The sequence below is a fragment of the Panthera pardus genome, unplaced genomic scaffold, assembly GCF_024362965.1.
Source record: "Panthera pardus isolate Hobbes unplaced genomic scaffold, ASM2436296v1 HiC_scaffold_2, whole genome shotgun sequence".
Lineage (NCBI taxonomy): Eukaryota > Metazoa > Chordata > Mammalia > Carnivora > Felidae > Panthera > Panthera pardus.
This window is the reverse complement of record NW_026526765.1, coordinates 68,079,256-68,105,479: the sequence shown is the minus strand read 5'-3', so window position 1 is coordinate 68,105,479 and position 26,224 is coordinate 68,079,256. Positions and strand designations below refer to the sequence as shown.

At 36.0% G+C, this 26,224-nt stretch overlaps 1 protein-coding gene across 1 annotated transcript in view; it reads left to right on the top strand.

The window, feature by feature from the left end:
- CAMK4 (calcium/calmodulin dependent protein kinase IV) overlaps positions 1–26,224 on the top strand; it is a 213,747-nt gene that overhangs the window by 86,584 nt on the left and 100,939 nt on the right. The window contains exon 2 of the mRNA XM_019450514.2: positions 15,915–15,993. Within this exon, the coding sequence (XP_019306059.1) occupies positions 15,915–15,993 (79 nt within the window). The remainder of the gene's footprint in view (positions 1–15,914; positions 15,994–26,224) is intronic.

Here is a 26,224-nt window from a genome sequence, read left to right as displayed (position 1 = left end):
GTGATTGATCTTCCTCCAGCTCTGTGCACGCTTAGCTTTAAATGGATAATGAGGTAAAAGCGTGAAGATGCACAGAGAAGATTCTTCGACAGTCCTAGATAGTGTCATGTTTACCCAGAGAACTCTGTTATTTGTATAAATTACTTGTCTTAAAAGAAATAGTTTTCTTAGGTTACATTATGGTTATATTATTAAAAGAAAAACGGGTCCAGAGCTTATAGTGTCTCAGTGTCTTATGGGCATTGATAAATCACCGGGAACAAGGAATCTATAATTTTAGTTAACATGACATTTGCAAGGAATAGGAGTAGCAACGTTCTGATCTATTTCATAGCTATTTAAATGTTCTCTGGAAGGCTGAGTGAGAACAAAGAGCAGAACAAAAAGTAAAGATATTTACTTCGGCAATACAAATTGAGTCATTTTGTAATTGGATCCTGATATGGTTTGTGTTTTGAGGATTAAGAGCATTACAGGAATTCATTTTGAAATTTCTAGCTTAAGTTTGTCTCCTCTGCTTTTGCCCCAAAAGCAAAATGCAGGAAAGTTACAGAAGAGACACTGAAACAACAACAACAACAACAACAACCAAGGAAATTCTGCCAAAAAGACATAAGAACTCAGAATTGAGGAAACCTCAGCCTTCCCTGTTTGTTAATTCTGATATCAGCAAGAAGGAATAAATAGAGCCTATTAATGCAGTTGATAAGTTAACATGTTAGGAGGATTTCTACCCAGAAACTAGAGATGCTTGTAAAATGGGGCAGGCTGATGCAGGGGCTGGATATGCCAGAAAATGAATGTAAAACTTCAGAGTTACACTATACTGCAATTTGAAACATTTAGGTTACTTTTCGGGCATCCATTTGTGCTTAGGCAGATCTGTTTCATAGACTCTTGTCTCAGGGGGTATGTTACTGCCAACTTCCCAAAGTGTTCAATTGGTATAAAGTCATGGTAAAGCTTGTTTTAAGAAAGAATTTGGGTTTTCATAGGAGAATGAAAGCACTCATTTGTTTTAAGCTTGGACCTGTAAGAAGTGTTTTATAGTATTAGTTAAATAAATGAAAAAGAATCATGTGTATCAATCAACAATTTTGTTTTTTTTAAATATGAAATTTATTATCAAATTGGTTTCCATACAACACCCAGGGCTCATCCCAACAGGTGCCCTCCTCAATGCCCATCACCCACCCTCCCCACCCTCCCACCCCCCCATCAACCCTCAGTTTATTCTCAGTTTTAAAGAGTCTCTTATGGTTTGGCTCCCTCCCTCTCTAACTTTTTTTTTCCTGCCCCTCCCCCATGGTCTTCTGTTAAGTTTCTCAGGATCCACATATGAGTGAAAACATATGGTGTCTGTCTTTCTCTGCCTGACTTATTTCACTTAGCATAAAACTCTCCAGTTCCATCCACGTTGCTACAAAGGGCCATATTTCATTCTTTCTTGTTGCCACGTAATACTCCATTGTGTATGTAAACCACAATTTCTTTATCCATTCATCAGTTGATGAACATTTAGGCTCTTTCCATAATTTGGCTATTGTTGAAAGTGCTGCTAATAAACATTGGGGTACAACTACGCCTATGCATCGGCACTCCTGTATCCCTTGGGTAAATTCCTAGCAGTGCTATTCCTGGGTCATAAGGTAGGTCTATTTTTAATTTGTTGAGGAACATCCACTCTGTCTTCCACATCGGCTGCACCAGTTTGCATTCCCACCAATAGTGCAAGAGGGTTCCCATTTCTCCACATCCTCTCCAGCATCTATAGTCTCCTGATTTGTTCATTTTAGCCACTCTGTCTGGCATGAGGTGATATCTCAGTGTGGTTTTGATTTGTATTTCCCTGATGAGGAGTGACATTGAGCATCTTTTCATGTGCCCGTTGGCCATCTGGATGTCTTCTTTAGAGGAGTGTCTATTCATGATTTCTGCCCATTTCTTCACTGGATTATCTGTTTTTCGGGTGTGGAGTTTGGTGAGTTCTTTATAGATTTTGGGTACTAGCCCTTTGTCAGATATAACTACTTTGTAAAACAAACATATTTAAGTGTTTTGGAGTCTATAAAGCATTTGGACTTACGTTGTGATCCTTACAATGACCATGGGAAGGATAAAGCAGGTGTGATTAGGTCATTTAGATGAGCAATCTGAGGGGTCAAAGAGGCCACGTGATTTGCCTCTGGTCAGAGCCAGCTTCATGGGCACATGAGCCATGCAGTCACATGGGTTCCTGCACTCAGGAACCTGTATACTTGGTTTAATGTTTTGCTGTCACTGCTTTGAAATTCTTAATATTTAAACAAGGTGTCTTATGTTGTCTGAATGCAAAATTACATTTTCTTTTCAAATAAACCCAGAATCTAGAATCTTAAAGCCAGTAATGTATTAAAAAAAGCATAAAAAGTATTGAAAGGGTATCTTTTAGTAGAGTCTCTTTCCTAAGAAAGAAGGGCAGAGAGAATCGAAGCACTTAATTTACTTTACACAAGTGACTGAATCCCTTCAAACCCTAGTTTTTCATTTATGGCAAGAAGATGATTATAAATAGTAATGGTTGGTTTATGTAAGTATATTTCTTAATTTAGTAAATGCATTAGGAGGAAGTATGTTATTTATCTGACTCAAAATGGCTTATTAAATAATAACTGGAAAAAAGGTGACCAGCTTTCCATATATATGGATTTAAAATTGGCAAAGTATATGGCTAGCTGAATTCACAATTTCTGTGACCCTCATGGCTTTGCAGTATTCCTATGATAGGCCTATAAGTTGTCAGATAGTAAAACCCCAAATATGGTTCCTGTTTTCTGGGATGAGTGAGATTCAATGAGTACTGTTTATAGTTCATAAGACTCTTTTAGAGCTGATTGCCTTTACGTAACTGTGAACAATAGTTATTTTTTTCCCATGTGAATTTTATTACCTAAGTGGAAGAGGTAAGAAGGCATTGTTTTTTGAGGGGAGTAAACCCCCAACAAACTGTATAAATATCAAGCTTTGCTATCCATCAGAGTCAATTCAACTCAGACAACACTGTCCAGAAGAGCAAAGTCCCTTGTGATTAGAAGATTGACTCTTAAATTGTCATGAAATGTCACTAATGAAACAAATAATCTGGCATTAAACATATGATACCATTAACAGAGAGAGGTGGCTGTGACCTGGTGGAAGCAAATACAAATATCTGAAAGAATAAATAGGACAATAATGTAAGTAACACTTTTAAATCCTAAACAGATTAGAAACACTATGAATGTATCTGTTTTATTATAACAAATACTGCTGATAAAGATGGGAAACAGTAATTATGTGTAAGTGGACTCGTCTGAATTTTTATTTTTCTTCTTTTCTATCAACATTCTTCCTTCTTTCCTTGCTCCTTTTTTTCCTTCTTCCCTTCTTCCCTTCCCTGCTTTCGTGTGGCATTTAAGGCATCGTTATGATAAAAATAACAAATAACAGAGAGTTATTCATTCAGTTCCTTTAAATTCTCCAAATCACTATTTTGAGTCTACTATATGAGAGATACTGGTAACAAGCTTTCATCCTCAAGATGAAATCCCAGTTTTACTTCTTATGAATTATGTCTTTTGAAGCAAGACATTGGCTTCCCGAACTGTAGTTTCTTTCTGAACTGTGAATCATAATACTTACCTTGCCTCTTTATTAGACTGTTGTGATTATCATATCAGATTATTCAACTCAATACCTGAAATAGTTCTTGAACTCCAACTGTATATGCCAGGCTTTGTGCTGGGGACACAGATCGATAAGATACTCCCTTAATTCAAGGAGGACACAGTTTATGCCCAGAGCTGCAAACTCTGGTGCTTACTGAGGCCAGACCTGGATTGTAAGTGACTAGAAGCACATATTATAAAGCAGGGGGACTGATGGGCTTCCTGACACACTGTAGAAAGCGTGTCTAATCTCGATGGGGCAGCCTCTGCCAGCTCCAACTGGCTATGGTTATCCAGGAATGCTAGTCCCTTGTTTCTAGGCTTGGTTTTCTTAAAATGTGAAATATCCATATTTTTAATGTGGACATCTAGTTACAAAAATTGCCTAAACATTTTGTAGGCAAAGTGTATCTGTGAAGGGGAAATCCACTTATGGGATGGCCATTTGCAAGTTCTGGTTTAGATAGGCAGGCATGTAAATAAACCACAAGGCAAAAATTAGGTACAGAAGTGGACCAAGCTAGCTTCGAGAATGGAATGAAAGGCATTCCAGAGAATTCTAGAATGGAATGAGAAGATGTAGTATGTGTGCTTTGACAGGAATCCCATAAGAGGGATGATTGTGCGGAATTAAAGAATGACTAAAATCTGGTTAGCCAGAAAATTGCAGGAGGTGATTCAAACAAAAAGGGCAGCAGGCTCAAAGACTCCATGAATTTGGTATTGCTGGATACACAAGGGAGGGCAAGAAGAGGTGAGACCAGAAAAGAGAAGGGCACCAAACAATCTCACATGACACACTAAGAGAACTGGGTCCTTCTCACTGTCATGGGGGTAGTGAGGGATAGTGGGGCTCATGGGGGTAGTGAGCACCAAGGACAGACCTGGTCAGGTTTCTATTCAGAATGGTGATTGTGCTAGTAGAAAGGAGGAAGATTGAAAGGAAGTGAGCCGAGAGGCCTAGATGGGGATCCTCAATGCAGATGGAAATTATGAAGAGATTGAAATTTATTTGTCAACTAGAAAGCATTCTATTCATGTGTGTACTATTCATATAAGATATCACCATTTTTATATGATATTAAAATGCACAATTTTCCACCTCTGCCATCAAGATGCATTCTTTAGTCCATGGGTTGTCATAGTTAAACAGTAACAGCTTTGCTTTGCTTTGCTTTGCTTTGCTTTCTTTCTTTCTTTCTTTCTTTCTTTCTTTCTTTCTTTCTTAGTGATCACAGAATAATGATGCCTCTTAAAATTGATGGTGTCTTTGACACAGTGAAATAGAATAATTATCATGGACTTTTGACCATTAAACTGAATTTTGAAGCAGAGAAGTGATAATCCCACCTATATCTCTGGAAAGGAGCCTTTGTATTTGCTTTGGTTACCAGTTATTCCTATTTCCTGAATGTTCATTAAATCAGGGGAGGCAAATATGTATGCCACAGGATCTGGGAAGTTATGTAAATACATAAAGCTACTAAGGGGAGTACAGGTCCTCTCTAAAAATCATTTACTACTCTGGTCTTATCAACTACTGCTGGACAGAAATTAAAAATTAATGTTTCCAGATTCAAGAGAAGTTGGAAATCTGAATTTTTTGATAAATCCCTCAATATTTATATGTTGGCAAGACATTCAACATTTAAAAAAACCCTGTGCAGGCCAAACATCTGTGTGTTAACTAAGCTACCAGCCTTGTCCCTGCTAAGCTTCTTATTGAAGGAGTGATCATACTGATATCTAATACTTACAGTTTTGTAATATTAAATGCTAGATGTTGCTGAATGTCAGTGACAAGACTAAGTCATAGCTGGGAGAGATGAAATCTCTTCCTTGTCTGTAGCAACCATCTGGTACAGCTCCCAGCCACATGGATCCTTTAGAAGCAGTCTCAAGGTCTGTGATCTGAAATGGGTTTGTTGTTTTGTCCTAAGATATGTCTGTTTGATCATCTATTCAACAGGAAAAAAATCTTGGCCACAATGTTTTGACATAATAAAATTATATCTCATGCCTCAAAATTCCTTTCTTCTTCAGAAACAATAACAGAAGCTATTGATGTTTAAAAGCTTCCTGGAATGCCAAAGGGAATTTCTAAGTTCTGCCTTTATGGATTTATCATTCACTAATCTCCTTCTAGCACAAGCTTTGTCAACATTTGTAATGCACTATTAATAAATGCATAAAGAAATAATACATTGTTTTTCTTTTTTGCAACAAAAATGTCTGCTTCAAACTTGGTAAGTTGATAAAAATGAAGACTGTAAGAGAGAAGTTCTGCTCTGGCAATGATGGAGTAACAGGTACTACATTTATACTTCTGTAAATTACTGGACATAATGCATGGGATAGTTGTTTTTAGACACTAAACAGGACTTTGGTTCTGGAGAGAAGAGATACACAAGGTGAGTACCACACTCACCATGGTTCTCTCACTGGGGACAATGTATAGTGAAATTTTACGAGACCAAATAGGATCAACAGAGTATCAGAGAAATAGGCATGTACTGTTAGAAGACATTGGATCTCTGGCCAAGCCAAGGTGAGAGACTTTACTGAGAACCTCAGATATTTGGTTGAAATCTCAACAAGGTGATACCTTGGGAGTATAGACCACACCCTAGAGCAAGGACCATGACATTGGACCAAGAACAAAAAACAAATAGATTTGCTCTAACAACAAATAAAACCAAAGTGGACACGATCAAAAAGATTTGTCCACAATTCCACCACCAGCTATTGAAAAAGGCAACTCTTTTTAAAAAGAAAATAATATAATCCAGACTCCCTAGTATGTATCATTTAAAAATGTCTATCAAACAATAAAAAAATACCTAGACATTTAAAGAAGTAGAAATATAGATCTGTACTCAAGGTGGGAAAAAGCAGTCAATAACAGACTTTGGAGATGACCCAGATGTTGGAATAAGCAGATGAGGAGTAGAAAACAACTACAGTACAAACATTCAGGAACATGAAATAAAATAGTTACATAATGTGTAAACATATGGGGCATCTCAGAACAGAAATGGACACTATAAAAAAAAACCCTAATGGACATTTTAGAATTGAAAAGTACATTATGTCAAATTAAAAATTTATAGACTTAAGAGTGGATTAGAGGCCCCAGAATAAAGAGTCAGTAAACTTGAGGACAAATCAATAGTAGTCATCCAATTTGAAGAATAGCAAAACAGTTGGAAAAAGGAGCAGAACCTTTGCAATCTGTGGGAAAATATCACGAAGGCTACTATACATGCAATATATGTCCCAGAGGGAGAGGAGAGAAAGAATTGGGCAGGAAAAAGAGTTTAGAGAAACAATAGGCGAACATTTTCCATATTTGGTAAAGAGCCTTGCAGATTCAAGAAGCTTATTGAGCAGCAAGCATAATAAATGAAAAGAAAACCAAACCTAGGCATATAGTCAAAAGCCAGAAACCAAAGGTAAAGATAAAATCTTTAAAGCAACCAAAGATGATACGATAAATACAGGGAACAATAATATGAATTATGGCTAATACCTCATCAGAAAAAAATGGAAGTCAGAAGACTGAATACTTTTAGAGTCCTAAACGCACGTGCAGGTGCACGCGCGCGTGTGCACACACACAACCTGTCAGCCCAGAATTCTACATCTAGTAAAAAAATTTCTCAAGAATGACAGATAAATAAAGACATTTTAAAATAAATGAACACTGAGCAAATCTATTGTCAGTGCACATGAACCACAATTAATGCTCAAGAAATTTCTTTGGACTGAAGGAAAATAATACAAGATGGAAATTACGTTTTATAGGAAGAAATGAAGACCATTAGAAATAGAAGAATATAGGTGATAGGTAATGTAAAAGACTCTTTTTCATTCTTCTTTAATATCTTTTAAAACATGTAATTATTTGAAGCAAAATAAAATCATCGTGGAAGTAAAATACATGAAAACAGTAGTTCTAAGTAGGATAGGGAAGGAAGGGAAGGTGGTAAATGGAATTACTATGTTGAGGTTTTTGTATTTTACAGCATTAAGCAGACTATGAGCAGACTATAACAAGTAAGGGTATATACTGTAATCCTGAGAGCAACCATTACAAAAAGTAAAACAATAAGGTATACCTTAAAGGCCAAGAGAAGTATAAAATAGAATACTGGGAAAACTATAATATTAAATCCAAAAGAGAGCAGGAAAGTATAGAAAAAATAACAAAGACCAAATGAAACAAATAGCAATGTGGATGACTTAAACCCAACCATATCATTAATAATGTTTATTGTAAATGAACTACTCAAATTAAAAGGCAAAAAACAAATAATCCAATTTAAGAATGAACAGAGGAACCAAACAGATGCTTTTCCAAAGAAGACATCCAAATGGCTAATAGGTACGTGAAAAGATGCTCAACATCTCTAATCATCAGGGAGATGCAAATCAAAACCACAATATGATATCACCTCATACCTGTTAGAATTGCTATCATCAAGAAGACAAGAGACAAGGATGTGGAGAAAAGGGAACCCTTATACACTGTTGGTGGGAATGTAAATTGATGCAGCCGTTACAGAAAACAGTATGTGGTTCCTTGAAAAATTAAAAATAGAATTACCACGTGGTCCAGCAATCCCGCTTCTGGGTATATATACAAAGAAAACAAAAATCAGGATCTTGAAGAGAGATCTGCATTCCCTTATTCATTGCAGCATTATTCACAATCACCAAGGTATGGGAGCAACTTAAGTGTTCATCAACAGATGAATGGATAAAGATGTTTATTTATGTATGTATGCATGTATATATGTATGTATGTAGCCATGAGAATGAAGGACATCCTGCCACTTGCGATAACATAGACAGACCTTGAGGGCATTATGCTAAGTGAAATAAGTCAGGCAGAGAAAGAGATGTACTGTATATATCACTTATATGTGGAATCTAAAAAAGCTGAACTCAAAGAAACAGAGTAGGATGGTAGTTGCCAGAGGCTGGGGAAATAGTCAAAGGTTACAACCTTGCACTTATAAGATGAGTAACTTCAGGGGATCTAACATACAGCTTAGTGATTATATTTATAGCATTATATACTTGAAAGTTGCTAAGAGAATAAATCTTAAATATTCTCACCACAGAAAAGAAATGGTAATCATGTGAGGTGATGGAGATGTTAAACTAACCCTACTGTGGTAATCATTTCACAATATGTAAGGGTATCAGATCAACATGTTGTACACCTTAAACTCAGACAGTGCTATATGTCAATTACATCTCAATAAAGCTAGAAAAAATAAATTATGGCAAACAGTATACAAAAACAGTAGCATATATTGCATATTGAAATTATTAGGCTTAAGTAAAGGTGTGAAGTTTGGATTAAATGGATATATGTAAATATAGTAGACATGTTGTAGTAGATCATATGGAATAGAAGGGAATGGGTCAGGGAATGGAGAAGAAAGGTGACAAAAAGAGCTGTAGCTATCCTCAGAATGTATGGTGGCATTAAACAGTTGATTGGAAATTCAGTTCCATGTGTGCTACAGGTATGCACACACCCATTTAAACAGAAAAGAAAAATAATAAGTCTTCATAAAGCGTTTGGTTAATTGATTCTAATGGCTAACATATGAGGCAGTAAATATTTTAAAGCAAACAAAGGGAAGGACTGAGAAGAGTATCAAGACCTTTTATGTCCACAGTATTTATTATCACATTGCTTTTTTTTTTTCTTTCTTTTTTTTTTTTTTTGTCACATTACTTTCTAATTGAAAACAAATACTTAAGGCAACCTGATAATTTGAGGCTGTTTTTTTGTTTGCTTTTTTGTAGCTAAAATTCAGCATTTGGATTCCAAAGCTTCTTAACCACTTACTTTATCTTAGGGCAGGGGTTTTCTTAAATTTTTATAACTAAAGGCATCATATTTAAGCCAGTCCTTGCAGAGATCCAGGACTAGGAACAAAGTCACACTAGGTGCTGAAAGTAATTGTTAATGGGGGTGGGGGGGGGCGGTGAGAAACCGGACGCTCACCAAGTAGAGAATATAATAGTTCATGCTTTGAGTTGGGGATCAGAAGTGAAGAGTTAAGCACTTGCCAGGATAGATCCTGAAGAAGGGGGTATAGGTCAGGAATTAGACATAAAAGACTGGGTATAGAGCAAGCTAAAATCAGGGTGAAATGACAAATGAGACTGTCAAGAAGACAGTTACAAGAGTCCAGATAAGGCCCCAAGTAGGAAGATGGGTCATGGCCCTAATAACTGAAGCAGAGTGCTTGCCCTTGCCCCCTGCAGGATTTAACAAGAAAAGGGAGAGTGTAGTTGTGGATAGACTGAAATTCTGAACCCAACCTTATTAAAACCTTGGGCTTCTAGCACTTCTTTAAAATCTGGGGTTTACTGTCATTCCTTGACATGATATTTTTGAGATTTACTTCAGGACTGTAAAATTTAACTGACTTGGAAAACCTCCAGGTCTAATAACAACTTTCTAAATTCTAAAGGTTAGCCCATTCTTCAAGTTGTAGATTGAAAATGCCAAATCAGTAATTAAATCATTTCAGCAGCTTTTCCTCCTGTTCTTTGTTGGTTTAAGGTTCAGATCTTATTTTTGTCTTTGGTGACCGAAGAACATCTTGAAACACTTAAGTATTGAAGAGCATTGAGGGGTTGCAGCTGACAGGGATGCAGAATGAAACAATGAAAAACTGTCACTGCAATGGGGCAAGATGTGTGCTGACATTAAACATTTAGAGACTTTGACTCTTTCAGGCTCCTGTTCCTGAATATGACTCTACTTTCACCCCCAAGAAGAATCAATTTTGAGGTTATAACCAGTCTTCTTAACAATTCATCTAATCTAAAAAAACAAAAATCAATGAAAAGAACAGGCATGTTAAATAATAGCAAGTCAATCATGTAGAAGAAATACCATGACATGTAGAGTTGCACACATTATGTTTTCAACGTATGATTGACAGTTCTTATAAATCACAGCCTTGTTCTTCAACCTTTCCCTAATGAGCATTCGAAGGATCTTTCCTGAAAGCACATACACATATTGAAAAAACAAAAAACAAAAAAAAACCACTTTAAATGAAATGCAAAAACAAATGGAACAAGAAATCAATGCATTGAAATGTTTTAAAATGATTAATATTTTGACCTATTAGAAAAAACATTCAACATTGGAAAAAGGTAACAAGATTCTTTGGTTCCATTTCAAGACTGTCCCATTAAAAAAAAAAAATGGAACTCATAACTTATGAGTCTTCACACACTTGACAAAGACCATTTTGAATGACTATGAAGCATATCTTTACAGAGACCCCTGGGGCCACGCAGCATAGTTAACACCCCCTCCAGACTTCTCTGTTTTAAGAGATTCTGTATCTGAAGTTCTCTTGCATTTCCAAAGAGCAAGTTGTCAGTCTGATGGCAAGGGAAGCCAAGCTCTATTGCTTCAACCTCAAAATCACAAAAGTCCTAATAAGTCCTCCCATAGAAAGTCAATCACTGATTTGTAGCATTCCTTACTGGGAGAATGCCCATGATTCTAAATGGTCTTAAAGTTAGGCATTTTCATCCTAATTCTCTAAAACTTCCTGAAACATGGTTTCTTTCTAGAATTATATGAACACATTTTAAGCTAATCATTTAATTTCAGCAAAGAAAATAGGTTATACTTTAGAGAAATTACTTAAATGTTATTTTCATATAAATTTATTTCAGCTGTTCTGTTCTTTCTACTTAATCTTTCCATCCTCTAAAAAAAAGCAAAGTCATTCCTAAAATTGCAACTATGTGGGGTTATGGATATATTAACTAATCTTATTGTAGTAATTATTTTACAGTATGTACATATGTCATATTATTACGTTGTACACCTTAAATTTGCATGTTACATGTCAGTTATATATCAAAAAGGTTGAAAAATTAAAAGATGTGTTAATATTAATAAGTCTATTAATTAGCAAAATGGAATCTCTTAGTAGATTCCTCATGTATAAAGAGTAAAAAATTAAAATTAAAAAAAATGTTTTAGGTTATTTCTAGCATACTTGTGTCCTGAGGTTGATCAGTCAAGAATTTATTTTGTTAAAAATTTTTGGAAGACTTTTACTAAGACAGTGATTTATATACTGAAATTATTGACAGGTTAATTTAATGTGATAAGGAAATTAAGAAATGGATGATATTTAATATATATCTTTTACATGAATATTTGAGTATATTAATTTTTCAATTGGTATAAAAATGGGTATAAGATATTTAGTTTTCTTCAGTGTTTGCAAATCACTTTCCCTTGAATTTCTTTTCTTTTCTTTCCTTTTTTTTTTTTAAATTTCATGAGTTACCATTAAATAAACATAGACTAAGTTGAATGATATGGCCTACGTTTTGGTAATTTTTTAAAAATCTTACCTTTGAACAATATGGTTTTCTTGGGAAGATTTTTCACTGTATTTTTTATCAAGGTATGATTACATATAGGAAGTTCCACCTATTTTATTCTACATCTCTACCTATTTTAACAAATGTATATAGTTGTATAACTACCACCACAAGATACACAAGTTCCATCATGCTAAAAAACTCTCCCATACTCGTTTGTAGTCAGTTCCTCCCTTATCTCTGAGAGCTAATCTATTTTCTGTCTTTGCAAGAATATTATATAAATGGAGTGACACAGCATATAGTCTTTTGAACATGGCTTCTTTCACTTAGGGTATTAGAGAGTCATCCAAGTTGCTGTGTGCACACTAGTTTTTCCTTTTTATTTCTACATAGTATTCCCCTATATGGATGTGTCACAGATCGTTAATCCATTTTCCAGTTGAGGGATATTGGAGTTGTTGACAGTGTTTGATGATTATTAATAAGCTGACAAAAAGATTTGTTTTCAAGTTTGCGAGTGAACATAGCTTTCAGCTAACTTGGGCAAACACCTAAGAGTGAGTTGGATGGATTGTACGGTATTCTTAATTTTATAAGAAGCTGCAAAGCTGTTTTCCAAAGTGGCAGTACCATTTTGCATTCCCTCCAGTAGTGTATAGGTGTTAGTTGCTCTACTTGTTTGCCAGATCATGGTACACACAGTCTCTCTCTTTTCTTTAAGGCGTTCCGTTAGGTATGTAGTTGTATCTCATGGTGGTTTTAATTTTCATTTCCCTAATGACTAATGATGTTGAGCATCTTTGTGCAAATTTTGCCACCTATATATTTTCTTTGGTGAAGTGAAGTATATGTTAAAATCTTTGGTTCATTTTTGAAATCCATTATTTTTTATTGATTGGCTTTGAGTTTCTTTGTAATTCTAGATAGAAGTCCTTCATCAGATACAGTGACTTGTAAAAATTTTCTCCCTGTCCCTGGCTTTCAAAGAGCGGATATTTTTAATTTAACTTAGGTCCAGTTTATTCATTTGTTCTTTGATTTATTGTGCTTTGGTTTTGTATGTAAGAAATCATTGCCTAACTGAAGGTCACAAAATTTTCTTTCATGCTTATTTTTTTTCCCAAGTTTTAGAATTCTAAGTTTTATATTTATATCTGTGCTCCATTTTGAGAATTTTTTGGTAGAGTGTGAGTTTGGATAAACGTTTTTGTTTTGTTTTGCTTATTTGATGCATATGAGTATCCAGCTGTTCCAGCACTATTTATGTTGGAAAGACTGCCCTTTCTTCACTGAATTGCCTTTTTTACCTTTGCTGGAAACCAACGGGCCCTATATGTTTATAACTGTATCTGGATTATTTTTTTTTTTATTACCTTCTTTTCCATGTTTATTCTTTCTCCAACACTGCTCTCTTGATTACTGTAGCTGTATACTAAGTCTGGAAATCAACTATGTGAATCTTCTAACTTTGAAGACAATGTGTATTCTGCTGTGTTTGTGTGGTTTTCTCTTAATGTCAGTTTAGGTTAGTTTAGTTAATAATGTTCACTCGTGCCCTGGGGCACCTGGGTGGCTTAGTCAGTTAAATGTCTGACTCTTGATTTCTACTCAGGTCATGATCTCACCAGTTTGTGAGAGCTCGCCCTGCAGCACGGAGCCTGCTTCCCATTCTCTGTCTCCCTGTGTCTCTGCTCCTCCTCTGTGCACACACTCTCTCTTTCAAAATAAACATGTAAATAATAATAATAATTAAAAAATAATGTCCGTGTCTTCTATCCTTGGTGATAATTTGTCCATTTATCCTATAATTTCCTGGGAGGGTGTGTTGAAGTCTCCAATTGTATTTGTGGATTTGTCTTTTTGTCCTTCAGTTCTATCAGTTTTTGCTTCATGTACTTTGAAGTGATGTTGTTAGGTACATACACATTTACGTTTGTTATGTCATGCTGGGAAATTGACCCCTTCATAATTAAGTAATTTCTATCTTCTATTTACTCTGAAGTCTGGCTGACATGATATTGATATAGCTATTTCTGCTTTCTTTTGATGAGTGTTTGCATAGTATCCCTTTCCTATAATTTTATTTTTAACATATATATGCCTTTATATTTAAATAGGTTTATTGTACACAGCGTATAATTTGATCTTGGTTTTTCAATCCAGTCTGCTGATCTTTGATTTTAATTAATGTGTTTATAAAGTTTATATTTAATGTAATTACTAATATGATTAGATTAAGATCCACCATATTTTTAACTTTTATTTTTAATCTTTTGTTTCTTCCTCTCTCACATTTCATTTTTGATTATTACATTTTAGTTTCATTATTGATTCTTTTTTCTTTACTGATTATTTAAGTTATTTTATTCATTGTCCTAGGCTATACAATATACATCTTTAATTAATTAGAGTCTACCTTTAAATAATTTCATAATACTTAAGATGTAGTATAAGGACCCAAGAGTATTTTTCTAATTTATTCCCCTCTTCTTTGTGCTATTGTCATGCATTTTACTTTACATATGCTATAAATACAATGCATTGTCAATAGTTTTGCTTTAGATAGTTATCTTTTAGACAATTAAAAATAAAGTTGAATTTTATATTTACCTCTACTTATTCTGTTTCTAAAACCCTTTATTTCTTGTGTATATGTTATGTCTTCCCAAAGTTTTTAAAAATGCGTTGAAATTTTTCTTCTCTATTAGCACATACACCACCAGTTCCTAACTTTTCCTGACTCTGTTAAAAATGGATTGTGAATGGGCAGTAAGGAACATGTTTGATTTCTATAATTCGTTCATGCTTACTCAGAATTTCAGAATCATAGGATTATGTCATAAGAGGTCCTTTAACCTAATATTCAAAGCGTGACAGATTGACTTCAACTGATCTTATTTTAAGATTTATCGGAAGTTCTCTTTCTGAGGTTGTAACTTAAGCCTGCTTGGTCTATGAGCCTCTTTTGTCTCTATTTCATTGTCTTCCTCTCGTGTGTAGAGAGGGAACATGAGGATCACACTGTCTGCTTTTTAATATTCTCTTTTTAGTATGTGTGTGTCTTTCATGTGTGAAGATCGTTATTGAGTCCTTTCTTGCCATTCCCCATTATACGTAAAACACATTCTGTACTTGAGTTTTTTATAGAGAGGTAGATCTACTTTTTCTCTGTATGTCTTTGACCATTTCTATAGTATTTTCTCCTGAACTTCTCACATAATCATTTTTGTTAGGGCATATATAAATAAATGGTAACAGTGTTCACCAAGATGAAAGATCCAGAATCCTTGTGGGACTAATGTTGGCTCTGAGAGAATGCCAGGGCACCAAATGAATTGTTGTAAATTCACAGGGTCCCCTGTTCGCTTGCCCCTCTCCCTGGAGCCATATGGCTAATTTTACTCCAGACACATACTTCTAGGAAAGTTCAGGGACTTTGAACGAATTTGGTGGATGTCCTCCAAAAGCTATGTTCAGGTAGCATTCATTCAGTGTTCAGGTTTTGCTACCTGGACAAAAGCTATTTTCAGTAGCAAAAGCATTCAGTAGGCTCAGTTATGCCAGAGCCTACTGAATGCAGCAGCCCTGGGCATGTTATTTATATAGGGATGGGCCAGGAGGAAAAGAACAGAATGGAAAGCTAGAATTTTTCTGAGCAAACTGTATTTAGTTGTGAGGAAAAAAAAAATACTCTCAACAGTTGAGCTGGTCCTATGGAATAACTTATAAACACTTGTCAGTTATGAGGGTAACTGCAAGAGATACTTATTTTCAAGCTTTCCCCTTGATTTCATGTCCAGAACATAACATATTCTTTTTGTCTTTTTCCCCCTCAAGGGGTGCTACATCCATTGTGTACAGATGCAAACAGAAGGGGACCCAGAAGCCTTATGCTCTCAAAGTGTTAAAGAAAACAGTAAGTTTATTTCATTATATAACAGCATCTTTAAGGGATCTGTGACCTGGAGAAGTCAGGAACCCTAATTCATAGGACAAAGAGGTCAGAGAATTGCTGTGTGCAGCTAACTCATTTGAATCTTTATTATGAGAGTGTAGCCAAATCTGTTGTTTTCTGATGGAAACTGTGTGCCTCTTTGAAAGCAACTGGATCTCAGATTGAATGTGGTTGTTGGGGATAAGTGTGGTAAGAAAAAGCACTTAGAGCTGGGAGATAGAACTTGCTTTGTATACCAGTCAAATTTTCAGATATATCTGTGTGCATGCATGCGTGTGTGTGTGTGTGTGTGTATTTTATGTGTATATAAAATCTCCAATCACAGTTTTATATACTAGAAAATCTTGCTGTTTAAAAATACCTAAGTGAAATACAAATAGAAGTATTTGTGAAAGGAGTCATCAGCTTCTAAGCTGATTTTCAAATGTTGGGTTTGTTTTGGTAGAGTGCAACCAGACTAATGTTATCGTTTCAGGGACTGAGCCTGCTCATTTAAGAAGTCTCTATTTGAAGAAGGAGGAAGGATTGTGTTTTCTTATTGCCTCTTCTTGCCATATACTTGTAGATGAGCTGAGGGGGCAAAGGTACTTAGGCTCATCTCTAATGAGTATGAAATGCAGCAGGTGAGAGTTCATGATACAAATGGCAGCATCTAACACTACCTCATGGTAGTTTCTGCACCCCGGGGAGTATTTGTCACTTTAATGCCCTACTGGCACTCTCTGTCCCTAGGGAATTTCCCCTTACAAAACCACAAAAACACACATTCTTCCTTTCTCAAATTCTATGTGAACATATATGTGAAATTTATATACTTCTGAAAACCCAGCTGTAAAGTATGCTGAGGAGAGAAATATAAATTTTGTAGTCAAGTAATACCTCTTTTAGGCCAAGGGATTTTTTTTCTAAAGTCAGCTTAATATCACCAGCTGTTTATGTATATTGTCTGGCACAGGGAAATTTTAGAATCTCATATAATGAAGAAGAGAATAATGGCATGGGATTTTTTTCTATTGAGAAGTAGAATGACATTTTGAAATAATCTGTTAGAATTTAAAGTCACAGCAAAATAACAAAGAGTCTAATTGAAAAATAATTTAATAATTTAAATGGAAGTTGCTGCTATAAACCCTATATTCTGGACTTCCTACCTGGTGTAGGCAATGATTTAAGGTATTCCAGAATGTAGAGGAATCTTCTGATTGGTAAGTTTTGGAATTTTCTCTTAAATCAATTTCTTAGAGTCATAACATTTATTTGAATTAGGATCATTAAAATTTTATGAAATGAACTTCCTATTAAATATCTGCTTTCTATGAAAATAAGTTGGCATGCTCTAGCAGTGGTCACACAAGAGATGTTTCTGGACTTGGCTATCTTCTTTCCTGCTGGTTAAAAAAAATTGTCAGTAAAATTTGTAAGTGGTTATTTTATTTACGTAGTTGAGGAAACTCTGAAAAGGATTCGCTGTATGAATGTCTAGGAAAAGAAACACTCAAAACTGACATCAGAATGCTCAGAATCCCAAAAGACAGAGGGCTGGTTTAGAAAATATTGGATTATGTAAAAAATCTTTGAATGAATTGGAATAAGGGACAGGCGAAGACATTTGGTGAGTTTGTGACTCATTCATTGGGAAACTAAAGCTCTGGTTTGCCCTTGCTGTCTTCTCTTCTCCACCTCTGTTGTGGAAACATCTTCCCTAGAAGACAGGCAGGAAGAAAATGTGGACGGGAACCAAGTGTCAGATTGAGCTGCAGAGCGGTGCTAGAAGGCAGATGTTGTCAAACACAGTTACTGCTGTGCCAATTGGAATAAGAGAAAATCCCCTGGGGAAACCCAAGTTTTGAACGTCAATTGGGTGGAACCTCCAGCATTGTCTCCTAGAATAAACTATTCACAGAGATGTGTAAACAAGAGAAATAGCAGGCAAAATCTCAGAAAGCAATTGCCTCCAGTGTTTAATTTCATATAGGTCATGAAGATACAACTTCCTTATCTAAATGAAATAAATGAATGAAGCCTAAGAATCTATTTAGAGAAGAAAAGCAATGCAGGGAAAATAAAGTATTTTCCTAGTGAATTCAGTTAAAGATCTCTTTCAGGGCAAAGGGGGCTTTAGGGGCGCCTGGGTGGCTCAGTCAGTTAAGTGTCTGACTTTGGCTTAGGTCATGATCTCACGGTTCATGAGTTCAAGCCCTGCATCAGGCTCTGTGCTGATAGCTCAGAGCCCAGAGCCTGCTTTGGATTCTGTGTCTCCCTCTCTCTCTGCCACTCACCTGCTCGTGTGTTCTCTTTCTCTCTCTCTCTCTCTCTCTCTCTCTCTCTCTCTCTCTCTCTCAAAAATAAATAAACATTAAAACAAAAGAAAAAAGAAAAGGGGGCTTTAGAAAACTTGAATTATTTATGTAATCTATTTATTAGATTGAGCCACATGAAACTGCCTCTATTAAATCATTTTTTTACCTACAAAAATGGTAATTTTAAGGCACTTGCGGGGCTCAGTTGGTTGAGCATCCAACTGTTGATTTTGGTTCAGGTCATGATCCCAGGGTCATAGGATTGAGCCCTGTGTTGGGCTCAGCTCTGAGTGTAGATCCTGCTTAAGGTTCTCTCTCTCTCTCTCTCTCTCTCTCTCTCTCTCTCTTTCTTCCCACCCCTTTTCCCCTACCCCCTCTAAAATTAAAAAAAAATTTTTTTTTAATGGTAATTTTATGTGGTTCAACTAATAACTTTGGGACCACTATACTGCTTCACTTGTAAGTTCCTCAGGTCCTCATTTTATGACTGGACATAAACCTAAAAGGTCTGAAAGATTGTCTGTCTGTCTGCTTATCTATCATCTATTATCAGCCAGCTGTGAGAATTTCCTGGGTGTGGTGTAATAAACTGCCCCAAACTGGAAGGCTTACAAGAATGGAAATTTGTTCTCTTAGAATTTGGAGGCCAGAAGTCTGAAGTCAAGGTTTTGGCAGGGTTGACTCTTGGTGAGGGCACTGAGGGAGAACTGTTCCATGCCTCTCTCCTTGCTTCTGGTGACAGAAGCCTGACTTGCAGATGTGTCACTCTAATCTCTGTCTCCGTTGGTACATGGCCATCTTCCCCCTATGTGCCATCTCATCTTCCCTCTGTGCATTGTCTGTGTTCAAATTGTCCTCTTACAATGACACCATCCCTACTGGATTAGAAGTTGGCCCTGCTCCACTATGACATCATCCTACATTAACTACTTACATCTACAACAACCCACTTTCCAAATCAAGTCACTTTCAGAAGTGCTGGTGGTTAGGACTTCAACATGTCTTTTTTTTTTTGGAGGGGGGCACGTTTGTGCCCATTATATGATCTATAAGAGAACACTTCTAAGGTGAATTTCAAAATATGCCATTCAATATTTTATCTGAAGATGAGTGAAACTTATTATCACATTCAAGAAAGTTTAATAAACCTAAGAAAACTTACCCAGGTTATAGGTGGTTAAATTCACATATGAACATTTTTAAGTCCAAGAAAGATTTCCCATCTCTTTTACAGTTAATTATTTGATGACAATTATCCTCTCTCCCAGGATCTGTTTAAATACTTTTTCAGGACCCAAATTTATTTTATGGCAATATTATGTACTTTTCTCGCAGCTTCATATTTGGGGGAGGATTTAGTTTACACTGGCAATAAGAGACTTACTCCCAATTCATCATTGAGAATCCATTAGGCACTCACATATCTGAGTGATAGACAACAACTCTAATTTACCTATAGGAAGACAGACTAAAACACCAGCCCTTCTGGAGAAATCCATATCTCTTTGGTGGTCAGGTACAGGACAGACTTAATACTGATAATAAACCTAAAGTGAATTGTTGTGTTTAGGCCATTGGGTATTTTAACAAATAAAATAACTTTATGGGAAATAAACATATAATAAAAATATTTTTAATTACCATATATTTTATATATGGATATAATACCACGCACTTTATATATAGATAACTACATTTCTTAGAATTAGTATACATTAAAATACATATCGAGGTGCCTGGGTGGCTCAGTCAGTTGACTGTCCAATTTCAGCTCAGGTCATGATCTCGAAGCTCATGAGTTCAAGCCCCACATAGGGCTCTGTGCTGACAGCTCAGAGCCTGGAGCCTGCTTCAGATTCTGTATCTCCCTCTATCTCTGCTCCTCCCCCACTTGTGTCCTATCTTTCTCTCTCTCTCAAATAAATACAAACGTTAAAAAATTTTAAAAAAGACGTATCATCCAAGGTAATAATGTCTGCAACTTACTTTCAAATAGTTAAACAATAAAAAAGTATGTGTGAGTATGTGTGTGTACATAAGGGGAAAGAAAATATGGAAAAATCAACAATTACTGAATTTAGGACAGTATTTCATGCTGGTATTTCAGCATTTTAGTATATATGAAAATTGTCATACCAAAAATTTGGGTTAAAACATACTTCAACATTGAGATCCTATTTTTCATACCTTAGCATTTCTTCTGGCCATTCAAAAAGCATTTCTAAATCGTGCAGTTTCTAATTGTTATGATAAACATCAGTGACTGTCTCTATTGTAGATGTACTGAAGTGCCAGAAAACAGAAAATTATAGTCAAATCAACTTTGTACCTGGACATTTCCAGAAACAATATCCATTCATCTCATTCTGTCATTATAATGATAAAGCTTTGGGGACAGTAAGAGGAAACAAGAGAGGGAAATGAATTAAAAGGCTTTTGTGGTCATGCATTTGTTTAATTTTTTTTCCACTTAGAATTAATGGTCCTTGTACTGAAGTAGTCATCAAATCTCTAGGAGTGGCTTCCATACTTACCTCTTAAGAAAAAGGTAGCCTGTTTTGTAAATTTTTTATTTTGAAACAGTTACAGGTTCGCAGGCAGTGCCATATCTTATTGCCCATAAGTACTTCATTACCTTGCATGTAAGAACTAATTGATTGGCAGATATCAATGGGATTTTTACTGTGAACTTTGTAAAACATGAGTCAATGGTGAAGGAAACAAGACTTTTTTTCCTTCATGCCTGAGCCCTTCATCATCTCCATTTTTTTGTGATATTTAGAAGAAATTGAAGTAGAGAAGAAAGATTTACTAAGCTACTTCCTCAGATTAACAACTTTGGGGCATTAAAGGATTCTGATAGATACAGCTATGAGGACAACCAGTGATTTACAAGGTAGAACCTTTTTACTGATATTACATGACTTTTGAATATGCTGAACTTAAAACTACATAAAATGAGAAAAATAGATTCAAAAAAGTGTCAAAATTTGAACAGATTAAGCAGATGGAACCTTCAGTTTGGACTGAATTTTGCTGAGTTGAAAGGAATCACAACTTTTGAAGAATGGCATAGTGATAATGTAGTTACTATTTCAGGAGAGAGTCACATGCTTTACCTTTCTTCCTTAGGAGTACATCCCTGAGGGTATATCTAAATAGTGGCACTTCAGCCCTATCAATATGGCTTATATTCAAGAGCTGATTAAGATTTAAGAAAATTATGCTCCCCAATCATTTATAGTGTCCCCAGAATTTTAGGGACAAATATTTGAATTCTAGAATTCAGGTGAGATTTCCAACTGTGTGGCTCAGCTCTTAGTAGAGATTGCATTCATCTTACTGTAAAATCCATGCCCTTTCATGAAATACCCAGTACTGAGTCTAAGAATTAATCTCAGCCTGTAAATTCAGAATTGATGACTTTGAGAGCCAATCTCAGCATGTCAGTTCAGAATGCGTAAGTATTCTGACTTTCCTTAAGAATGGCTCGGCAGCTGTGGATTGTGATTATGGGCTCTGGAGCCAGACGGATGGAGTTCAAGATCACTTCTGCCAATTACTGCTTGTGTGGCTTTACAACAAATTATATAAATCTCTCAATCTTAGTTTCTTCATCTGTAAAATGGCTTTAAGAACATCTAACTCACGGTGTTTTCTAGTGAAGATTAAAATGAGAATTTGTGTAAAATATTTCTCAACACCCAGGAAACTTGTAATAAATGGGAACATTATTCTTATTATTAATTATAATGAGTCCACACAGATATTTTATATTATGATGGTACCACTTCATTCTATCCAATTTTAATGTTCTCATCAGTTTTATTTAAAACTGAGCACTAAGCAGTACCAGACATCCTGTGCAATACTGTATGAATAAGATTAATTATATTGTTTTTGGAGTGTTTTTAAAATTTCTGCTGAAAAGGGGTATATATGTTACTACCATTATCAATCAAATTTAACATGACACTAAATAAATATTTCTGATCCTATGACCTACTTAAACAAGTCTAGGATGTTTGTGATTGCTAGATTTAGAATGCTTTCAATCTTAGGGCTCTATCCTGGTTCTTACCATTGGAGCAATGTGACTAGATCTACAATGAAGAAGCTGTTCCAGGTCTGAGTTTTGTCATATTTTAGTTATTGTAATGTAAAGTTACCTATAAATTTCTGTAAAGGTTTTTGTTGAATAATTTAATTTACTAGAGAATGCCTTTATCTTTTAAAAAATTTTTGTAAGTGTGAAAAGAAGAAAGAGGCCTGTTACTGTCTTCTCATTTAGTTGAAGAACCACACATTGTGATTTGCTAATCATTCTGTTTGTTAGTTTTTAATGTCTATTCATTTTTCCTTATACTCTTATGAGTTAACTATTGGAGTATATAAATATGTTGTGGGAGAATTTGAAAGGTTGCTCTGGATTAAACTGTAAAATATACACAGGCCTCCTCCCCAATTCTTGGTAGGTGAATCTTCAGGACATCTTCATTGCAGGATTTCTGTGTTCCTCCATTCTAAAATAGAGTTAATACCATTTATGCCACTGGATAAACTGAAGATTACCTGTTTTTGTCTCTTTCTACCTGGCCTTGGGGAACACACAAAACTGACCATGGGCCATTCATATTCCATTTGTATGTGAGAGAGATGTCTGGATCAATCTGAGTTAAACATATGCATCTCTTAAATGCTGCCATAGCCACTTTTAACCACTCATGAATATCCTCTAAAAGTGAAGTCAAGGTCACCTTTGGTCAGTGATGGAGAGTAAAATAATAAATCACTAGCTCAAATAGACTTTTTGGGCCCAATTGAGGTCTCCAAACACATTAATGAAAGTAACTTGAGGATAACAAGCTGTGTCAAGTGAAGTGAAACTTCTTTAAGCATTCTGTCAGTTGAAACCTATTGATTTTCATAGGAACTATTAAGCCAGGTTTCCTGGAATAGGAACAGGGATATTTCTATTCAGTTTGTGACAGGTAAATGTCTACAAGAGAAAAGAGGTAGTGGGGTGGAATGTTAAAGCCTTGGCCTGGTTTGTATGCTTTCCCATTCAGAGATTCACTTTGAAATCTGAACATTCTTGCAGAGAATTAGTTGTTGAAGTGTGATATGTTTTCTTTTTTGATAGAAACGCTGTGAGAATCTGTCTCAATTCAGCTTGCTTATCAGTCCTCTCATTATATTGAGCTGTCTTCAGGATATTTTGTTGCCTTTTAAAAAATAAACACCATAATTCAGACAAGGAGCTGCAGAGGGTGGTGGGAGGTGAGAGAGAAGGAGAGACTGAGAATATAGGCACGTCCCCGTGTGCTGTTGCCTGAAAGAAAACACACTTTGCAGTGACGCCATCCACTCAGGCTATCACATTTAAGCCTCTAGTACTTTTATAAGTAGTGGGCGGCTGGATCTGAAGTGATCTTCTTCCTTTACGTGCAGTCTATGAAGCAGAAAAAAGAGATGCGTAACTAGCCGCAACAGAGGAAATCTTACAGGAAGAGCTTATGTTGCCATTCCATGGTAGAAGAAAGAGACTAGAAACTTCTCAGAGAGCTGAATTGGAAAGGCCTTGTAACCACAGAAGAGGTACTGGGAGCAGGGAAGTTGACAGAAGCCAAGGTCAGAAGATCAGAGGTGGGGACTGGTGCCCGATGGGCCACAATCAGAGAACTCAGAGGGCTGGCAGGAACACAGCCTACAGCCTCAGAACAAACTTGGGATTTGTAGCTTGCAAAGAAGGGGAGAAGCTATAATATTAGTGTTACCAGGGAAAAACATTTCAATAAATTTTGATTTTTATATTTATAGTACCACATTGAATGATGGTCAAAGCCAACTAGACAATATAAAAAGAGAGGTGAGAAAGAAGGCAAAAAAAAAAAAAAAAAAAAAAAAAAGGATCAAGTCATAGAACTCCAAAACCATTAATCTGCTAAAAAAGAGGGAGTGAATGACTTTGTGCAGAGGATATTAGTTAGAAGGGATTCAAATAATTTTCAGTATTGAATTAGCTTTCAACTGCTTTTTTTTAAAGTAAGAATTCTCAAATCAACATATGCCACTTCAGTAGTTTTAACAGTAAAGGAGCATAATGCCAATAAGAATGGTGCCCACATTTAATTATTAAATATATTTGGCCCTTTTCACATGTTAACACAAAGTACCCCATGGGAGTATCTTACTTATGGAAGTTTTAGAAAAGAGATGTGTCCAAAGTACACAATAGCATATAGAACTTGAACCCAGGGCTTTTGAGTCCCAAATTTTGGTCCTTTCTATTTATACCAGCTAGATCCTGATAGAAGAAAGACCAAAAAAAGACAAAAAAATGGTAGGAATGATCATGGTCCAGATCTGAGACTGAAACTGGACGTTGCTAATCTGATAAAGGATGAAAAAGCCTTTGTTGACACAGACGCAGAGAAACTGCGTGCATTTCTAAGTCATACTGTGAAACAAAGGCAAATAATACTCCCTATGTGCAGAGAACACAGGCAACATATTTATTTTCCAAATGCTGTTAAAAGCTTAGTTTGATGAGTCTCAGCACACAATATTCAGTAACAAATGAAAGAAGAATCACTGGAGAGTGTGTAATATACAGACCACATACCTTGCTTGGTGTGAATCTCTTTGCTCTTTGTCTTAATGGTAGATGGAATGCGGTGACCCGGGCTGTGGCTGTGTGTATGGAATTCTAGTTTCTTCTCTGCTGCAAGGATAAATTCATATTTATCTCTACCCCAGAAATCTGAAAAATGTATCAAATGGATTGTTATATCTACAGTGCCTCCTCCCACCCCTACCACAAATACCAAGTTGTCATTGGGAGAATTTTTTTTTTTTTCTGAGACTTTGGTATCAGAATAGTCTGGACTTATTTTTTCCATAATAACACCAGGACACATTTGAGTGTTGTGATCAACCCTGTGTAAAGGTGGGGCATACATAATAAAGTACTATACACTGTGAATGATTTTTTTCATCAATAAAGCAGATCCAAGATTACCATCCTCACCTTTTAAATTGTGACATTTTTATAAAGGGAAATGTGGATGAGTGTCAGAATTTACCTACCACATTTATATCTGCAAAAAAAAAAATTGAAATATCCTCTATTTCTATGACAATTAAAATTTTTCCTGAGACTGGTGCCACTGGATATGTGGGGTAAAGGTACTTAAAATTTCCAGTCCAAGATATCTTAGTTTTTTCTCATTTAAGACTCTCTTTTAGTTTAGAAGAGTTTCTTTAGGGTAAATGTTCAGTGTACGTTTATCCATCTCCAAGCTGTTTCTCCCTTGTCCTATTCTTTTGATGCTTTCTTAAGTACTCCATGGGAGCATGGTGTCTACAGCAAGGGTGAAGTAACCCATGCACCACCGCCATTACCAGCTGCTGGCACCACTGAACACCTGACTGGGTGAGGGCACCAGCAGCTGTAGACAGCTGGGGATACATCATAGGGTTGAATAATGGTCAGACAGTCAGGGACAGGACCAGACCAGCCAGGCAGCACAAAGTCAGAGATCAGCCCAGCCCATGAATCACGGGCCCCTTTCCACTGCCTTCTCTGAACCTGACAGTCCTGGAAGGTATCAGAGGGGGAGCAATGCTAGGACCATTATCATGGAATGTTGTGCATGTCTACCCAATTACTTATGCATGGGACTTTTAAACACGGAGCCACTTGGCCTGGAAGAGACTTAATGGGAGTACATGGAAGATGAGCACATCACTCTAAAGTAAAAGATGTTGAGAAGAACTGAGCTGACACACTTTAGCTTCCGATTTCTGGAAGCATTTGGTCTCTTCGGAAAAGCGAAGCTCTGGGGTTAACTCATGTTAAGATGTTTCTTCAGCAAGGGAGCCAAATCCAG